The sequence below is a fragment of the Cyprinus carpio genome, chromosome A6 (genome assembly GCF_018340385.1).
Source record: "Cyprinus carpio isolate SPL01 chromosome A6, ASM1834038v1, whole genome shotgun sequence".
NCBI classification, from domain to species: Eukaryota; Metazoa; Chordata; class Actinopteri; order Cypriniformes; family Cyprinidae; genus Cyprinus; species Cyprinus carpio.
The window spans coordinates 25,055,684-25,075,129 of record NC_056577.1 but is presented as its reverse complement, the minus strand read 5'-3'; the positions used below and the strand labels follow the sequence as shown (position 1 = coordinate 25,075,129).

General features: G+C 39.6%; 1 protein-coding gene across 1 annotated transcript; it reads right to left on the bottom strand.

The window, feature by feature from the left end:
- Nucleotides 1-1,047: 1,047 nt before the first annotated feature.
- Nucleotides 1,048-3,723, bottom strand: LOC109091333 (green-sensitive opsin-2). The gene is made up of 5 exons (XM_019105092.2): nucleotides 3,282-3,723; nucleotides 3,016-3,184; nucleotides 2,499-2,664; nucleotides 2,168-2,407; nucleotides 1,048-2,040 (listed from the first exon to the last, which is right to left on the bottom strand). Exons 1-5 carry the CDS (start codon nucleotides 3,640-3,642, stop codon nucleotides 1,927-1,929), a joined length of 1,050 nt encoding a protein of 349 aa, XP_018960637.1. The 5' UTR covers nucleotides 3,643-3,723; the 3' UTR covers nucleotides 1,048-1,926.
- Nucleotides 3,724-19,446: the final 15,723 nt, after the last annotated feature.

Sequence of the window (19,446 nt, the reverse complement as noted above, 5' to 3'; positions counted from 1 at the left end):
ATGTCAGACCCAAAGTCCAAGCGAAATTAGCCGTGAGATAAACAGTGTAATCCGTTGTAAAGTGAGGGGATCCTTGTCAACCCCTGTCTCCCATTCCACAAATCCAAGACGAGCAGGACCTCAAACAGCAAACGGGAACACAGGACGACGTTGACAACCACCACGAAATCCACCCGTCAAAGATCCAGCCGCACCGTCCAAAGCAAGTGCGCTGCAAACATCGGCAGGCAGGCGTCAGGTGAACGGAGTGAAGATAGTTTGCGGTTCGATATTCAGATTTAGTTTGGCTCAGCAGTGCGGTGTTGTAGACATACAAATGATATCACATGTCACTCTTCATGATTTGTGAATTCATGTGAAGCGGTCCTACTGTCCGAAATCGGTGTTCATGTTTAACGTCAATTTAAACACGCAAACCCCTGAAATACTGAATAAATTTCAGTGTTTCTCATTGCTTTTTCCGCTTTTGTGTGTGTGTGTGTGTGTGTAATAATGGTGCTGTTCCAGTGAATAGCCTAGCTGTCCAAGCCATTAGGTAAATGAGCTTATGTGTTTAAATTGTTGAGCTGTGGTTTGTCATCCAAGCTAAAAGACTCACATCCAAACTAAAGCCTTTAAAGTTTTAGCCTATAGGACCTGTTCCTAAGTCAAACAGTAAATTGTTCAAAATTGTTAAAGGTGACAATGATCATGGACATATATGGACCTTGATCTTGTGAAGTTGCTACATGAGAGATTGTACAAATTACATCCTCAAGTCAAGAACATTGTTATGGGTAAACTTATTTACTTAATTACTACCCTTCTCGGATTCAACAAGGTAATTTGACTGACAGTAACATTATTGGACCATTTGCCAAGGTGCTGTTGACCTGTCACCTGTGTTTGCTCTGTCTTGGAGAGAGCATTCCTGGAGTTACATCTGTTTTGTCCTCTCTGCTTCTGTTTCTTGCCAGTAGTGCTTTGTCTGAGCAACATAAAGGTCACATTAAGACATTTAGGAGGAGTCAGAATGATAAGACAAATGCTGATGTTAGCCTGGTCAGCTCTTATTAAAATAAATCACACTACTCCAAACTTGAATGTTCTGATTCAATACAAGTCAAGTTTAACCAATAGCATCGTGGCATAAAGTTGATAACCACACAAATAATTTAACCCAGTTAATTTCATGTTCAGTCCTCAAAAACAGTATATTCTGAAATGATGACATTAGATATTGCAGCAACCAAAACCTGTTCTAACTTTATGATGGCAAAATGTACACAAAAGCAGCTATTATTGTTACATACTTGGTTTGCTATTCAAAACACAATACACTTGAGGAAATGTTTATATATTCTACACTCCAAAGTTTGTAAACTGTATCAAAATCAAAGATAAATAAACCTTAATTAGACAATGAATGGTTGTTGTTGCATTAGCCTTAAATGGAATATGTAAATCTCATTGTCCACAATATAGCAGACAGCAGTTTTCCTTGTTGCAATGTCCAGCCTTACTGAGAGAAATGTTACAGATGAATTTGTTTGCATTCTAATGCATGGATTGTACCTTGATTTAAAAATAGAGTGTGCTCAATCTGCTAATGGTAAATTAAGTTCAGTAGTTTGACTAATTTTATAATGAAAACAAAGACATTTTTAATGCCTATATTTATTTCTATCCATTTGTTCATTTTGTACAAAATATATACACATTTTAGGCCAAAGATGCTAGCCTCCCAGTTGATAAAAAAGTACACTGATAACCCATTACAGCCAAAAAGCGTTTTACTTATTTAACAAATATTTGTGAGCTCACCAGTTTAATGGTAATAATAGTGAACAAAGCCAAATGAGATGCATCAACTATTCTTCTTTCCTTTTTTTAAGATGCCGAAATTGGTCATTGGCGAAAAGAACATAATAGTGAAAGAAGTTCAGTCTATGCTGGAGATACAGAGGACACCTCCGTCTTGCTGGTGGACACAGTTGAGGACTCCTCATCGCCAAGAGGGTTCTTTCCACAGAAAAGTGTGGTCAGCATGCAGCTCCGGAACTGTAAAGAACAATGTTTCACTTAGTACATTTTTGAGGACTTGCCATTTTTTTATAATTGAGAGAGTAGAGGAAATGGGATGTGCAGGATATGAGTTTACGTTCCGGCAATTCTGATATATGATTACCTGCTTGTTTAGCAGCACATAAATGATAGGGTTAAATATGGATGAGCTCTTTGAGAAAAAGGCTGGAATAGCCATGAACTGGGCACTGAAAGCTGCTCCCCTATTAAAGAAGATCCAGGCAGCAACAGTGGCATAAGGGGTCCAAGCCACTAGGAAACCCAAAACCATCAGGATGACCATTTTTGTCACTTCCCTTTCAGCCTTCTGGGTAGATGCTGAGTCCTGCTGTTGAGCTGCAGCCTGAGAGTAAAATGACCAAGGATGATGTCACTTTAACATGGTATTCCAATAACTGGTGATTTACAGGAATGTTTAAATTGACATTTCATACCGCCTTGACTGTGCAAACAAGCCGTCCATAGGTGAAGAAGATTATGGTGACTGGCAATATAAAATGGCAGACGAACATGTAGATGACATATGATTCATTGTTGTATTCAGGATTCAGGGTGTAGTAGTCTGGTCCACATGAGCACTGCATTCCTTCAGGAATATATCTGTTAAAGAAATGCACCTGATGTTAGGAAATGTAAAATAACTGCAATAAAAACAATTGCATTTAGAAAATTTTGTACTTTCGGACAATTTTAAATGTTTTCATTTAAAATCTAGCAAAATTACTAAGAATGAGAGAGCAATAAAAGGTACAAAAGTTCTGTTAATCTGTGAAAAGTTTCCTTTTACTGCCATAAACTGAAAGTAAGCTAACATTTTAAAATATTGAACAAATAAAAAGAAAAGAAAAGAAAATGCCTCATATTTAATTGAGTTGTTTGTTATACTAACTACAATCTGCACTCATCTATACTGCAATGAAAGGCTAATTAATGAGATCTTATAAGACCGACCTGGACCAGCCAACCAAAGGTGGAGCTGCACATGAAAAGGCCATTATCCATGTAAATGCAATTCCTGCCAAAGCGTGTTTGGTTGAGAATTTGAAACTACCCATTGGCTTGCAGACCACAATGTATCTCTCAATGGCCAGCACCACAAGTGACCAAAGGGCAATTTGCCCTGTGAAGCAAATAAAATAGTGAGATCAGCTGCACCCAAATTACAGTTCATCTCACTATACGTGATTAAAACATTAAAATGCAATAATTTTCCTCACCTCCAAGTGTGGCCATGAAGCCCTCGATTGCGCAGCCAGTTGGTCCTAGAGCAAAGTAGCCATTAATTGCTGTGTAGAAAGTGACCGTGAATCCAAAACAAACCATAATGGCACCAGCCACAGCCAGGTTAACCAAAATGAAGTTGAGAGGTTGTCTGAGCTTTTTGTGTTGAGCTGTAACCATCAATGTAAGGCCATTGATTGGTAGACCCAAACAGATGAGGAAGAATATGTAGATAGCAAGCACTTTAAACTGCCATGGTTCGGCTAGATAATACTGAGGATACTCAAAAGGACTCCTCACTAGACCTGTCCTGTTGGACAAGGGGATGTAGAAGTTGTTTCCCTCAGTGCCGTTCATCTTTGCCCACTAGTGATCTCGAACAGGGAGAGGATGCAATCTGCTGTGGTGGACCTGCTCTTTATTTGCAAAGGTGGTGTTATATATCTGTCTGAGGTTCCTTATAAGGGATAAATCCAGGAGCATAAGGTGGGGAGGGTGTTGCAATGTGGGATTTGAATGATAAAGGCAGACATAATCAGTGTTGAGTTAATCACATGTGAAGCTTTGGATCTTGACACTCTCTTGACATTTGAAATTCTTATATTAAGGAACTATCACTTGTTAGTTCAGAGTAAGTATGCACAGCACTGTATGTCATTAAAAAAAAAGAGATTGTTGTCTGATGTACTTTCACTGCTAAATACTTGTTTCTGTTTGTAATGACAAGAACACTAAAGGGGGATTCCCTATCAGATTTAGACTTGTAAACTCTTGTCCCATAATTTTATGTTGGCTGTGGAGGTTATAATTTTGGTCTAATAGTTGTTAAACACACTCTTTTGGCATTTTGTATTACAAAGTTGATGGAAGATTATTAGAAAATTAATTAGATTAATTGCAATTAGAAATCACTCTAATAAGATGTATTAGTTGTTTTTTTATTTTTATTTATTTATTTATTTATTTATTTCCCAATTGTAATTTTTCTCAAAATGTTGGAAGATGATTATATGAGAATTATATGAGAATAACTCAAAATCAAAAGTACAAATATTTCCAGTGAAGAAAAATGTTAAGGATTATTAAGAAATATTAGAAAAGGTTATTTCAAATAAGATGATGGGGTTTACAAACAATGGTGAATGTAGTACTATATTTATGTATATATGTTTGTATTGATTTATTCACCAATTTAATTTTATTTCATATTTATTGTATTATTTTTTTCTATATTTATTAAATTACACTTTTACCTGAATGCACATAACTTCAAGGATATAGCTTATAATAAATCTTGCATTTTGTAGTCTCATAATTTAGGAAATGTTTTAAATTCTTATTACTTTATAAAAAATCTGTATATAAAACAATATAAAAAAATTGCAAGTATCACATTCAAGTGGCATGCTAGAATTAAATGTCATGATTAAAAGTTTTGTCAAATATATACAGAAAAGCTGACAAAACAGCTTAATATAATGATATTAATACAATCAGGCATGATGTCTGACTTGAAATGGTCATTATGTGTCTTATGTTTCTCACTGAACCTTTGGGTGGGTTTAAGCAGTTCTGGTCATAACCTTTGCATGTGATGATGTCAAGAAAAGAGGCTTATGTTTAGGTTAAGTGGTGCGCTACCTTGTTTTGAAGCATTGGTGGAGAGACATGAGATAAACCATGTGTTGAGCATTGCGCAAACTAATCTATCCAGGCTCTATTTATGTAAAGAGTATAGAACCCAGATGTGATGTGTACCTATCTGCATTAACAGAAAAAGATCAGGTCAGGTCTTAAAAAATCTTAACCTATCTGCATTAAGGAAAAGGATCAGATCAGGTCTTAAAAAATTCCAAGGCAGGGAGAGAAGAGGTATATGGCCAATAATTATGGAGTTTACAGAGTTTGATCCATGTGAACATATGCCTGTTTAAGACAGTGGACTGAAAAGCATAAAAAAAAAATCGAGAAAACACAGTTGACATATAGTTCTACAAAAAGAAATACTGAGCACACATCTGTTTTGCCAAAAACCATGAAGATGAAGAATTTTAAATGACTATTTGAGCTATTTGATTATTTGAGCTTCTCTCTTTCACTGATTCAAAGTGTCTAATTAGCATGACCGACTTACCTGGACCAGCCCAAAAATGGGGGCACTGAACAGATACAGGTCATTAACTGCATGAAAGCGATGCAGAAAAGTTCGAATTTGAACCAGAAGAGTCAAGCATGACAACACTCATCTGCTTCCTTATATATTTTTCCCTGTAGAAGACTATGGCTTTAGGTTTTATTTATTCAGCTGTTTAAAGAAATATGGCTTTTAATCTACACACAATTTTGATTAATTTCGCTCTCCCAAGTGGATAAATCTAAAAACACAGTTTTTGCATTGTAGTGTGGTCTGGGGAAACTGGACTACTAGTTATATAACAGTCATGTGATCCTTTCAACCCAAAATGTTTTTGCATATAGTCCCCGGGCTGACTTGCTACACCACTCTGAATGCTCAAAAGTCGGCAGTTATTTGGTGTGCTATTTCTGATATCTAGGAGTTTGCACCTAGTAAAGCTGATTGGAAAAAATGTTACTTAAAAAAGACAAAGAGCCAAGAATAGTAAAAGTATCAAAGAACTACAAACCGAGGCAGGCATCGACGGCACCATCTTGTTTAGCCTACTTTGCTTTATTGAATTGCTTTATTTTTATTTGTTGGTTTATGAGTGTATTTTACTAATTAGGCAACTTAAAATAAGGATGATAGAAGGTTTGATTGCATTTAGGGGATGTTTGAATGTTTGTTTAGCCTGCAAGTTGCAAATGCTAACAAATGCTGGAAATCATGTAATGGGTTTAGTGTCTTGTTAGGGATTCTGCTCATTAGGGATAAACAAAGATTAGCGACCTGTGCTAACCATGCAGTGTGAATACAAGCTCTAGTCCAATAACCTACAGTAGTTAGGCTACTTGCCGATAGGCTGGCTACGTCCACATTAAATTTGAAAATCTTCCGCCCACACTAAACATTTTTGTCCAGCCAAAATTGAGATTTTTGAAATCACTCTCCCATGTGGATACATTTAAAAACATAATTTCACATTGTTGTGTGAATTGTGAAAAAAAGCACTTCATGTTCGGTTAATCATCCCTTACCAAAAAGTAGTATACTTCAAGTTTATTTTATTAAGTATACTTAAGTAAAGTTCAAGTATATTTTGAGTTTTTGTAAGTATAAGTCAAGTATACTTAATTGTCATTATAAGTAAATATTTTAGAAGTACATAAAGCCCATTTCTGAAAAGTACATTGTAACAAAGTTCGTTCAAGTAAAGAGGAAGGAGACCGGGGTCGGCGTGCTGAGGCTCGTGGGATACTTTATTTGACACAAAACAATAAAAACAAATAAACAATCGCGCCACATGCGCATGCAGTTCACAGTATTTCTCTACTTCGCACTACTGTAGTCTTCCTATCTTTGGGGTTTGTAGCACCACAGCTTCTCACTCCCACGAGTCCCCAGCCCTCTCTCTCTTCTCGCCGGTCCTCAGCCGGCTTAAATACCGGTTCCCCATGCCAATCACTGCAACGAGATCCAGGTGTTAATCGTTTTTCACTTGCCCCACTTACCACCGCTCATCTCCTCACTTGCTCTCCCGTCGCAGACCTCGCTGAACCACGCCTCCCCCACCACATACCCCCACCGCCCGACTCAGGCCGGGGAGCCACCCGGCCTGCAGCCCACCCCCCCCCCCCCTTTCCTGGAGAGGAAGTCGCCCCCGGCCTGTGAATCACCTTGAACTTGAAAGGCTGTAAAGCGAGATACCAACAGGTGATTTGCGCATGGTGTCCTTCATGCTGTAGGGGCACATGGTCCGAACAGAGGGTGAACTCCTGCCCCAGGAGGTAATAGCGAAGGGTGAGGACCACCCACCTGATGGCCAAACACTCCTTCTCTATGGTGCTGTACTTAGTCTCTCTCTTCGAGAGCTTCTGACTAATGTACAGCACCGGAAGGTCCTCCCCCTCCACCTCCTGGGACAGGACCGCGCCCAGCCCCCTGTCCAACGCGTCGGTCTGCAACAGAAAGGGGAGAGAAAAGTTAGGAGAGTGCAGGAGCGGTCCGCCACACAGGGCAGCCTTAACCCGGGTAAAGGCCTGTTGGCACTGCTCCATCCACTGGACCATATCTGGTACCTCCGTTTTAGTGAGGTCAGTCAGCGGGCTGGTGAGGTCCGAATAACGAGGAATAAACCTCCTATAATATCCCGCCAGCCCCAGGAACTGCCTCACCTCCTTTTTGGTCTTGGGCCTGGGGCAGGTCGCAATGGCTGCCGTCTTATCAATTTGGGGACGCACCTGCCCATGGCCCAAGTGGAAGCCCAGATACCTTACCTCCACCCGCCCAACTGCGCACTTCTTCGGGTTGGCCATTAGCCCTGCCCGTCTCAGCGCCCCGAGGACAGCCCTCACATGCTCTATATGCCGCTGCCAGTCCCCACTGTAGATGATGATATCATCCAAGTAGGCAGCGGCATATGCAGCATGGGGTCGCAGCACTCGATCCATGAGGCGCTGAAACGTAGCTGGGGCCCCGAACAAACCGAAAGGAAGCGTCACAAATTGGTGTAATCCAAACGGCGTGGTGAAGGCTGTTTTTTCTTTGGACATGGGAGATAAGGGGATCTGCCAATATCCCTTTGTTAAGTCCAGTGCCGAGTAAAAGCGAGCCGTGCCTAACCGATCGAGCAACTTGTCAATCCGCGGCATTGGATAAGCATCAAATTTTGATACTGCGTTCACCCTGCGATAGTCCACACAAAACCGCACCGAGCCATCCGTTTTAGGCACCAAAACTATCGGGCTCGCCCAATCACTGTGGGACTCCTTGATTACTCCCATCCTCAGCATTGCCTCTAATTCGGTCTGAACCACTTTTTTCTTGTGTTCAGGTAATCTATATGGCCGGCTGCGAACCACCACGCCCGGCTCTGTCTCAATATGGTGCTGAATCAGATCAGTACGACCAGGTAGGGGCGAAAACACGTCTGCAAACTCTACCTGTAAACGCCCAATGTCAGTGAGCTGCGAGGGCGAGAGGTGATCCCCTCCCGGGGCCGGGGCGAGGGATTTCTCTTTAATGATCGCTTCTGGCCCGAGATCCTTCTTTTTCACTTACTGCCGTTGCTAGCAACACTGACCCCTCCGCGCTCCATTTTTTAAGGAGGTTGAGGTGGTAGATTTGCCGTGAGTCGCCTCTATCTGTCCGAACTACTTCATAATTGAGATCTCCTATCCGCCGTGTGACCTCAAAGGGTCCTTGCCACTTTGCTAATAATTTGGAGCTAGAGGTTGGGAGTAATACGAGCACTTTATCTCCCGGTGCAAATTCTCGTAACTTAGTCCCCCCGGTTATACAGCTGGCTTTGCCTGTCCTGGGCCTGAAGCAAATTCTCCATAGAGAGCCGCCCCAGTGTATGGAGTTTTGCTCTCAGGTCCAGGACATATTGAATTTCGTTCTTACTATCCGAACGTAAGTCCTCCCAAGTTTCTTTTAGGACGTCTAACACCCCTCGGGGCTGGCGCCCATAAAGAAGCTTGAAGGGGGAAAACCCAGTGGACCTCACGCACGGCAAATAAGAGGGGACCTAGCCATCTGTCCCAATTTTTCGCGTCTTCTTGTACGAATTTACGAACCATTGTTTTCAACGTTCGATTGAACCATTCGACCAGTCCGTCCGTTTGTGGGTGATAGACGCTGGTACGTACCGCTTTAATGCCCAACAATTAGTACAATTCGCTTAACCACTAGGTCCCGGCACAGATTCTCCCACCTGCGTGCTCACCCCCCCCCCCCCCCCTTGCCGTCCCTTTTCCCCTGAGGCATCCACTGTTAAACACCCCAATAACTGCTCAAACGCTGGCCAATTGGTTCCCAAGTTTAGCGGATGCCGGAGGCGCGGACTAACGGCCACCTCCACATTATGCTTTTGGCCCCTAAATTGGATGGCTATGGCTTTTAGGGGGTATTCCACTATATCCCCGTGCACACACCTCACCTTAACCATGCGGCCCATATCCAATGCCCCAGCTTGTATCAGGCTTTGATGGATGGATGTCTGGTTACAACCTGAATCCACCAAGGCCCGATAGGTACCCCCCTTAATACTCACGGGTATTTGGTACAACCCGGCTTGATCGGGGGCAGCCTACGGGTTGTCCGGGATCCAGACCAACGTCCCCACCTCCATGACCGGGCACCGATCCACGGCCCAGGCCTCCCCGCCGCCCTAGTGGCAGGACGTGGGTCAGGTGATTGGCGTGGGGAAGCAGCAGAAGGCTCCTCGGACCCCTCCCGGCGCTGTGATCCCATTCCCCAGGTCGGGCCTCGTGCCCCAGCTGCTGGATCCATCCCCCGTCCTCCAGCGGGGGGGCGGCCCTTGGTGGCCCAGCCCATCGGGACCTAGGGAGAGGGACAGGTTTTGGGGCAGGGGAGGAGGGAGAGACAGGGGAAGAGAGAGAGAAAGAGATAGATGGAAGGGCCTCTCCGACCCCGGAGCACGCCGCCAGCTGATCCTCCGCCAGTTGAATGGCCAGATCCAGCGACGCCGGGCGGTGGCACTGGACCCACTGGGCAGTCCTCTTTGGGAGACGGGAGATGAACTGCTCCAGTACCACCTTGCTTACTACGGCAAACACCCATCTTCCTCACGACAACAGCAACTACCTGGAACGACCGCGGAGCTGCCGTGCCAAGACAAAGGGTTGGCCCGCTTCGGTCAGTTCCAGCGACCGGAAGCGCTGACGGTGTTGCTCGGGGCTGAGGCCGACCCTCTGGAGAATGGCTCTTTTTAAATCGGCATACACCAGGAGGTTCGGGACGGGCAGTTGTTGGGCAGCCTTCTGGGCCTCCCCCGACAGCAACGGGATGACCCGGACCGGCCAGCTGTCTGTCGACCACCCACATGCCTCAGCCGTCTTCTCAAAAAGATCGAAGAACACCTCTGGGTCATCTGTTGGCCCCATCTTCGTGAGAGGCATGTGAGAGGCTGGGCTGGCACTGGGGAAGGCCGACCTCGTCCGACCCTCCCAGTCCAGCAAGCTCCGGAACAGCTCGCGGTCCTGCTGCTGGACCTGCATCATTGCCTGGAACCGGTGTTCGTGGTCGGCCCGTAAGTCCAGCAGGGCTTGGTGGTGTTCCTGATGCAGGCCCGCGAGCAATGTTATGATCTCCGCAAATGGCGATCCCGATGGTCCTGACGGAGTTTGCATGGCGGAATCGTTCTCCTTCCTCCCGGGTTTCGGCACCAGTGTAACAAAGTTCGTTCAAGTAAAGAGGAAGGAGACCGGGGTCGGCGTGCTGAGGCTCATGGGATACTTTATTTGACACAAAACAATAAAAACAAATAAACAATCGCGCCACATGCGCATGCAGTTCACAGTAGTTCTCTACTTCGCACTACTGTAGTCTTCCTATCTTTGGGGTTTGTAGCACCACAGCTTCTCACTCCCACGAGTCCCCAGCCCTCTCTCTCTTCTCGCCAGTCCTCAGCCGGCTTAAATACCGGTTCCCCATGCCAATCACTGCAACGAGATCCAGGTGTTAATCGTTTTTCACTTGCCCCACTTACCACCGCTCGTCTCCTCACTTGCTCTCCCGTCGCAGACCTCGCTGAACCACGCCTCCCCCACCACATACATAAAAAGTAAACTAAAAGTATACTTTCCTATTTTTAGTTTAAAATACGTATACTAATAGCACACTTGAATAAACTTCTTTTTGTGATCCAGTCAACTCAAAATGATGAGCTAACTTTGAGCTGGGGCCCGTTTTCTGACATTGAAGAGTGGACAAGCAACTTTTGGAAAATGCTATTCTGGACTTTTCTGATGTAAACAGTTTTCACTTCCTCAAAAGAGTAGCTTTGGTAGTAGCTTCCCCAACACTGGTTTCAAGCCAGGTGGTACTAAGCTTAAGCTTCCTGGTTAAAACTCTGTTGGCAGTATAGTTGAATCAAAGCACACCAGGGTGTACAGAACTTCCCGGCAGTGCAGCATCTATCTGACTGTCTTTAAGGCATCTACCAAATACCACACATCTTCAGTCTGTTGTGTTTTCCAACTGATCATACAGTTTTCCAATAGCTGACTAGCAACATTGCCAAAAATCTCATATACTCCCACTGAAAATTGCTAATTGTAATGTCCATATTCTTCAAATCTTATTCATCCAATAATGCTATATAAGTATTAATATTTGAATATTATAATATTCAAATCAAATGTAAAAAGTTAGACAAAATATGCACATCATTACAAGTGTTAATATAATGTGTGGGCTACAGTGATTCACTTTATCTTTTCATTGTTTATATTCTCTAGGAGGTTTCAAGTTGTTTTCAGCAGCTGTTAGAACAAGCAGTCATGAAGTGGTGACTTGTCAGACTCCAAAAAAAGACATTTAGTGAGGTTTATGTTTAAAATTAGTGGTAAATAAATTTCCAGTGGATGAAATTAAAATACACTTAAGATTTCTTCAAATAATTTTTTTAATTGTTTGTTTAGCTAAAAGGAGCATTCCCTTTTCCCCTGGTTTGATTCCCGGGGAATGTGTAAAATGATAAAAGTGTGTACCTTAAAATACAATAGATGTTGTTTTGAATAAAAGCTTCTGAAAAACGTATAAAGGTAAAAACTTGAGTAGTTTTGAATTAGAAATATGCATACATCTTTATACACTGATCAGCCACAACATTAAAATCACCTACCCAAGGGTGCGTTTCCATGTCAACAATGTAATAAAAACAGACGTTTTTCTTTCACATTTTTAAAAAGTTTAACATACAGATGACAACATTGTCAAAACAATCCCTGTCCACATGGATCCACAATTTTTATTTTTTTAAATGCTGTATTATTCATGCCAGACCAGTAGTTGGTGATATCATTGTGTAAAGAAACAGTACACACCAGTGCACACTCCTATCTAACACGTAATAACACATAATATTAATGCTGCAAAAACAGCTCTGATGCATGGAGGCATGGACTTCACAAGACCTCTGAAGGTGTCCTGTGGTATTTGGCACCATTATCCTGCTGAAAGAGGCCACTGCCATCAGGGAACACCATTGCTATGAAGGAGTGCATGTGGTCTACAACAGTCTTTAGTAGGTAGCATGTGTCAAAGTAACAACCTCATGAATGCCAGGGCATAAGGTTTCCCTGCAAAACACTGAAACATTTTTCCTGCTTTTAACACATGAAATTCAAGGACTGACTGTTTACTTGCTGTCTAATATATCTCACCCCTTGACAGTCGCCATTGTAACAATATAATCAATGTTATTCACTTCCCTTTTCAGTGCCATAAGGTTTTTTTTATATATAAAGGCTACAGCTGTCTCCTCAGGCCATAGCAGTATACTGGTGCTTATTCTCTTACCTCAAGACTTCTGGCCAAAGTGCAATCTGTGACAAGAATAATAGCTTAGATCTAATTATCTACTTTACGTTATTGAGAGTGAATTGTTTTAACACACTTACCTTCCTTCCCTAAATCATTGCCAAAATTACTCATAAGGTATGCTTAGAAAATCAATCATAGATAAATACAAAGGGTGTACTTGAGGTGCCGTTGAGAGTTTGTGAGGTTTTTATTTATTTATTTATTTATTTTTTATCAGTGTTTGGCTAACACAGTGTGGAAGACTATTTAGGGGAGGGGGGGGGTGATTTGAAAGATGCTCTTTACAACCCAAGATTTCCCATAATTATGAGGTCAGGTCATTGAGATGAGTGCCACCAAAGACTTTTACTTTCTGGTCTACTCCTACTAATTATATAATTATATTTTCTATATTGACATTTCATTATTATACAGATGTTGATGCAGATTAATTTATTTGTATTGACTGCATATGAATTGATCCCTCAGCTTACCTTAGAATAAGTAAAAGTTGCTTTAAAAAAATCAGAGATCTGCAGCAGTGAAATTAGACTTTGTGGTGGCTGAGATAATATACTTAACCAATGACTTCTGGCTAAAGTACAACTCCCAAGCAGAGGTAATAGATCTAATTATCCAATTCCAGTTAATTTTCTGACCCACCAATTTTGCTCTCTCGTTTTAGCCAATCACATATTGTTTGACTAAATAGTATGCAGTGTCTCTGAGGTAAATTAGCAATTGGCAAGATATAATTCTCCAGTTGGTGCTCAATAAGTAAAAAGTTTGTTGTTTTACCCTACTAAGCTTCCTTATCCAAATTAATGCTTCTTCTTTAATGCACATTTCTGCCAAAAAAAAAACACTAATTACATTGCTTCTCTTATTTGCTGATGTTACACTTTAATTTGTTAAATCATATCACTTTCTTTCAGTAAAATTGAAAAAGAAAAAAAGAAACAAAAGCTGAATATTACATTGTCTGTTGACTTAAGTCACCAATTTCTCAGAGAAGAGATTGATACTGAGCAAAATATGTAACGTCTTATTTAATGCCGATGTGTGGTTGTGTATTAATGATCATTGATTTGCAGATTATAGTCAGTAGCAGCCTAGTCCATGTTGGCAGGACCTCCATATACCTTTGGCCCTTTCCCTGGTCTAGGTCTTGGATGTGTTTTAATCCAATTCAACATGTTACATCCCGTTACAAAGGGCTAATGACATTACAAATTACATTTGCTCCTCAAATACACTGTAAAAAATTGCGCTGTAAAATAACGGTAATCTACTGGCAGCTGTGGTTGCCAGCATTGTACTGTTAGTTTACAGCTCTCTACAGTTAATTTACAGCTCTTCATTTTTACAGTATGTTACCGTTATTATTCCATGTGGTAACTCGTTTTCATTTGCGAAACCGATTGCTTCAAACCATTCAAGTTAAAAACACAAAAAAAAACAACAAAAACAACTTTTTAAATCATTTAATTTAATTCAACTTATTCCACTAAAAACAAATAAAAATAAAAACATAATAATGTAAAACTGCAAACATTGAAAGTGCAATCAAACAAAGCACGAATTTTACTCAAATCTTTGTAGAACGTCATTAACCAGCAAAAGTACACACTTATGTACTAAAATGCTTAGTAAAGAGATTGTCACTGAATCAGCAACTCCACATTTACTGTCTTTATATAAAGCAGCAGAAGATTAGCGTTTGTGGCTCATCATTGACTGAAGCACAGACTCTACTCTCCAGCACAATGGTGAACCACAAAACTACATTAAACTAGCAGATCTCTCTTGTGCAAACACACATTAATACAGCTGAGTTCAGTATTTACTCTCATCATCAGTGTATGACTTTGCATAACATTTTTTTCTATAAACATTTACTAATATTTTAGTTAAATTAACTTGTTTTGCTTGGTAAACCTGACTGTTACATTTTACAGTATATTGCTGTTTTTCCCTTGAATTAACGGTAATCTACTGGCAGCTCTGGTTGCCAGCATGTTATTGTTTTTCTACAGTTCGTTGCCGTAAATTAATTACAGTTTATTGCTGTTAAATTACTGTTTTTTCATCATTTTATATCTTTAACTCTTTAAACCCCACAACAAAATCCTTAGTTTTAAATGAACACTTATATTGTGTGCACACTACAGAGTGTTAGAGTAACACTGAATCAGTGAAGTTAATGAGGCAATTCTGTGATTAATTAAGTGATAATTGAGCATTAGTGATGAACACCTGCTATTAACAAACGGAATCAGTGAATGAAAGAGAAACAAAAGAAATACAATTTTCATACACAGCATTAGATGAAATCAACTGAAATGAAAGACATTAAATCTCTCAAGATCTGATTAAACAACTGCTAAAACAGCTTCACCAGCCTCAATTATTACCAGAGTGACTTTATTCCTGTGAAACATCTACAGAAGATCTTACTGAGAGTTACAAAGGTTTAGATGTTCTTCTTCTTTTTTTGTTCACTACCATGATTGAGATCAGTGTTCACTTTAGTTGGGCTCTTGAACCTTGACTTTTTAATATTAACTTTTGCTGCTGTAGCAATGTGTTTCTGGAACATGTTTGTTATGGCACAACCTGCCATCCTAAAAAAAAAAAAAAAATCTGCCATTGTTGTTTCATAGCATTGTCCTCTTGCTTCAGATTCACTGATTTTATCTGGTGTCTCTTCTCATACTGAACATTGTTACTAAAACAGAAAAAGCACTATCAAGCACTCAGTTATGAAAGACTGTAAAAACTCAACACTCATTTGAAAACTATTGAAAGGTTTATTGTAATTTAGACTGACACGTCAATAATCAGCGTATTAATCTCAACAATGGTGACAATCTAAAAAATATATAAACAGATCAGTTCTGAACATCACAAAACATGCTACTAAAGCTCAACACAAAAGCAAAAATAAAAACATAGTAAGAATCCAAGGAAACAAGTGGACAATTGAGCAGTATAATTTATTCATGCTGCAATGCATGCTGGGAGTAATGGGTGGTACCCAGCATGCATTGCATAATGAAGCTTTTGATTGTCACCATTGTTGAGATTCATATGCTGATTCTTGATGTCTCTCTGGGTGTTAATGAGATGGTAGTTCAAAAATAATTTAAACATGAAATGTTATAAATTCTTAATTTTATGTATTAGAGCACTGCTCAAGCAAATCACAAATATATATTTAACACTCAAGCAATTCAATCATATAATTCATCAAAACTTTAAAGGCATATTACAGATTATGGCTATTACAAAACCACAACATCACTTGACCACCCCTAAACATTTTGCTATAACAATTGTATCTTAACAAAACAGTTATAGCAATTAAACAAATGTTAATGTTCAAAAGTCAAGGGTCAGGAGCACAACTAAAGCAAACACTCATCTCCACAATGGTAACGTCAAACAAAGCAATAAAACAGCATCATTTAAACTGTTGTTTATTCTCAATAAGATCTTCTGTAGATGTCTGACAGAAATAAAGTCAGTCTGGTTAGTAATGAGTGAAGCTGGTAAAGCTGTTTGTTGATTGTTTAAATCTTTAAATCAGTTGATTTCATCTAAGGCTGCGGCTGAAGTCAGTTGTAGTTCATGTGTTTGTCTTGTTTCTCTTTTCTTCAGTGGTTTTGCTCGTTAACAGCAGCTGTTCATCAGTGTCTGCATTCACTCATTAGTTTTCATTCTCTCTGTCAGGTGGATTATATTAGTAAACTCATGTAGGGAATAGTGAATGAGGGTGTAGGGTGTGATTTGAAAACACAGCCTCTGAGTGTCGACTTTGAACGTTGTTAATTCACGATATATAGCAGCAGGCTACTTTCTCGAAAATGACAAATATTACCCAGAATTTTAATGGAAAACTGAATGTTACTGTCAAAATTTGGCCGTTTTTTTACAGCGATTTTTAACAGTGTAGCATCTTCAACTGAAGGTGAAGATTCACCTGCAATCAGCAAAGATATCTGTTATTTCTGTTTATGCAGGTGTTGTGTGACTTTATTGTACTTCACTAAAATTAGATAAGTTTCATATTATTTTAATATGGTTTATTTAAGATTATACAGCCTCCTTCATATATATATATATATACATATATATATATATATATATATATATATATATATATATATATATATATATATATATATATATAATATATATATATATATATTAAATTCAATAGTGGAAGTGACGCTTATGGAAAAAATAATCTTGATGATGATCCTATCCTACATACTTGATCATTAGTTTTGTAGTTGTAAAATCACCTGGAAAAATTCAATCCATCCATCCATCAATCTACCATTCATTCTCCAAACCACTTATCCTCTGTAGGGTCATGTGGATGCTGGAGTTTATCCAAGCATCTTGGGCCGAAAGCATGAGAAACACCCTGGACAGATTGCCAGTCCATCACAGGGACCTGGAAAGTCCCTTTACTCTCAAATGTCTCATTATATGATATCTGATTGCACATTAAATACTGATGAATAAATAGCACTGTTCATATTAAATAAGGCATTATGGATCAACTTTGGTTTACTAGAAAGGATAATTTAATTGATTTGATGATCATGTTAATTGTTTTTGCCAAAGAATATGTCAGCAATTTACTTAAATGTGAATGTCATCTGTTTTGGTGTGGATCACTGCTTCAAGCAAAGTTTTAACAGATTTAGGTGCACTACTCCACCTTTAAATAAGTGCTGGCACACTTTAATTTGAGTCACGTCCAATGAGGTGGCTTCAACCCTAAAAGGATTAGTTGACCTTGACCCAGCATCTTTAGCATTTATTTATCATGATAAATTGCAAATCAGTGCTAATTTGCTTTTTGATTATTATTATTTAATAGTATTTATGGAAAATGCAGAGTTTTTTGTTTGTTTGTTTGTTTGTTTTTTACAGTGTACAAGAATCATGCTCTTCTTCCAGGTAATTTGCTCCTGAAGTACACACTTGCAAAAAGATTATCAGTAATGAAAAATATTTCTTAAAAGCCACTAGAAAGCCTGTGTAAAAGTGACTGTGAGATTAGTAGAAGAATTAATACAACAATTAAATGATGGAATGATGTCATAGAGGAATTACAGAGACTCTTTTGTAAGTGCCAAGACATCCATAACTTTACTTGGCAAAATGCCTCCCTAATTGGTAAAGTATATTACTGAATTAAACAATTAGTAAAGATGGCTGTCATGCTGATAAATGTTGAACCAAGGATTTGAAAATAATTTAAAACTATAACTCTTAAAAACTTTTAAACACTAAAACTCTGATGTATGCTTTGTTTTGAAAACATTTGTAATGATCAGGTTTTGTACCTGCAAGATCTACATAAAATCAAATAAACACACCCAAGCTCTTGCTTGTGGCTTCAAAAATGCATTTGTAATTGCTATGGTGAAGCAGAAACCAAAAGAGTGAGGGCGATGGTCTTTAAATATTATATCATATTATTCTACAAATTGAGGATTCCACAGTCTTGACTGTGTTGACATACATCAAAATTATATAGTATATGACCTTTAAAATTACTTTTAAAGGTCACGGCTAAAGAAGGACATAAGTGTGGACAAACAGGAAAGAGCCTGTCCCATCTGTCAGATTAACATCTCTGAGATGTCAACACCTTCAAGGAGGATTTCCAGCCACAAGTAGCTTGTGATTATCCCATTACAGGCACAAAAAGACCCTGACAAGCTGTTAACACCATTGCTGTTTGCTTCCTCTTTAAATGCCTCAATCCTGCCTGATTGGATTCACACCTTCTACGCAATACCAAAGCCTTTCTCATGCTGAAGGACCAGAGCCAAACCAAAGCATGCACATGGCATATGTTCCCCTTGACTGAAGTAATGTCTTCTAGAACACACACCAGCCACAATAGTGTTACATACTTATTCACTCAATATAATTTTTCACTATAACTTATTTTGGGTAGTCGGAAACTATCAAAAAGTGCAATGTGCATGGTCAAAACTGATTACTGAGGACAAAATGCAAAACTATGTGCTAATGTCTGAAACCACTATTCTCAGATTTCAATTACAGTAGATAAAAACTGAATGATCTATATTTTTCTGGACAAATATAGGCACTAGTGGTGACATGTAAGACAAAGGCAGTTTTATTTTTTTGAAACCTGGATGCCAGCCTATACTTAATCGTGATTGCAATGATCTTTTCAAATACAAAATCTTACTGACCCTAAACTATTGGATGATAGTGAATGATTCACATTGTATTTGAGACATTTGGTGCTTTGAAAGCTTTTTCATTTTGTTACAAATGAGATTGAGAATGAAGTTAGCAAAACTGTAGAAAAGGATAGTTAGGTGTAGGTGAGAAGAAAAATCGGCGTGGGAGGCTAAAGGTGTGAAGAGAATGTTAAAAGTCACACATCGCTTAAATAGGGATTAGTGTTTAGAGGCTTCTTGTGTTTGGCGTCTTAGCGCTCAAGGGCTTATCAAGATCAGACTGTGCAAGGAAGCCACCATCATGAGCAGGAAGTTTAGTCAGCCGCTAGTCTAAAACCAGGTCAGAATCCAGTCTATATGCAATTACCCTAATGGCCCAGTTTAATGTGCAGACTTTACATCATGTGCCTGTTTGACGATGTAACTGTAAACTGACACATATACACATTTTATATTACAGGGATAGTTCATACA

Excerpts from the sequence above, each read along its gene's own strand:
- LOC109091333 (XM_019105092.2), bottom strand. The coding sequence starts at position 3,642 with ATGAACGGCACTGAGGGAAACAACTTCTACATCCCCTTGTCCAACAGG. Across the intron at positions 2,665-3,015 it reads CCTTTGGTTGGCTGGTCCAG|ATATATTCCTGAAGGAATGC; the intron begins GTCGGTCTTATA and ends TTTCTTTAACAG. Across the intron at positions 2,408-2,498 it reads TTGTTTGCACAGTCAAGGCG|GCTGCAGCTCAACAGCAGGA; the intron begins GTATGAAATGTC and ends TTTTACTCTCAG.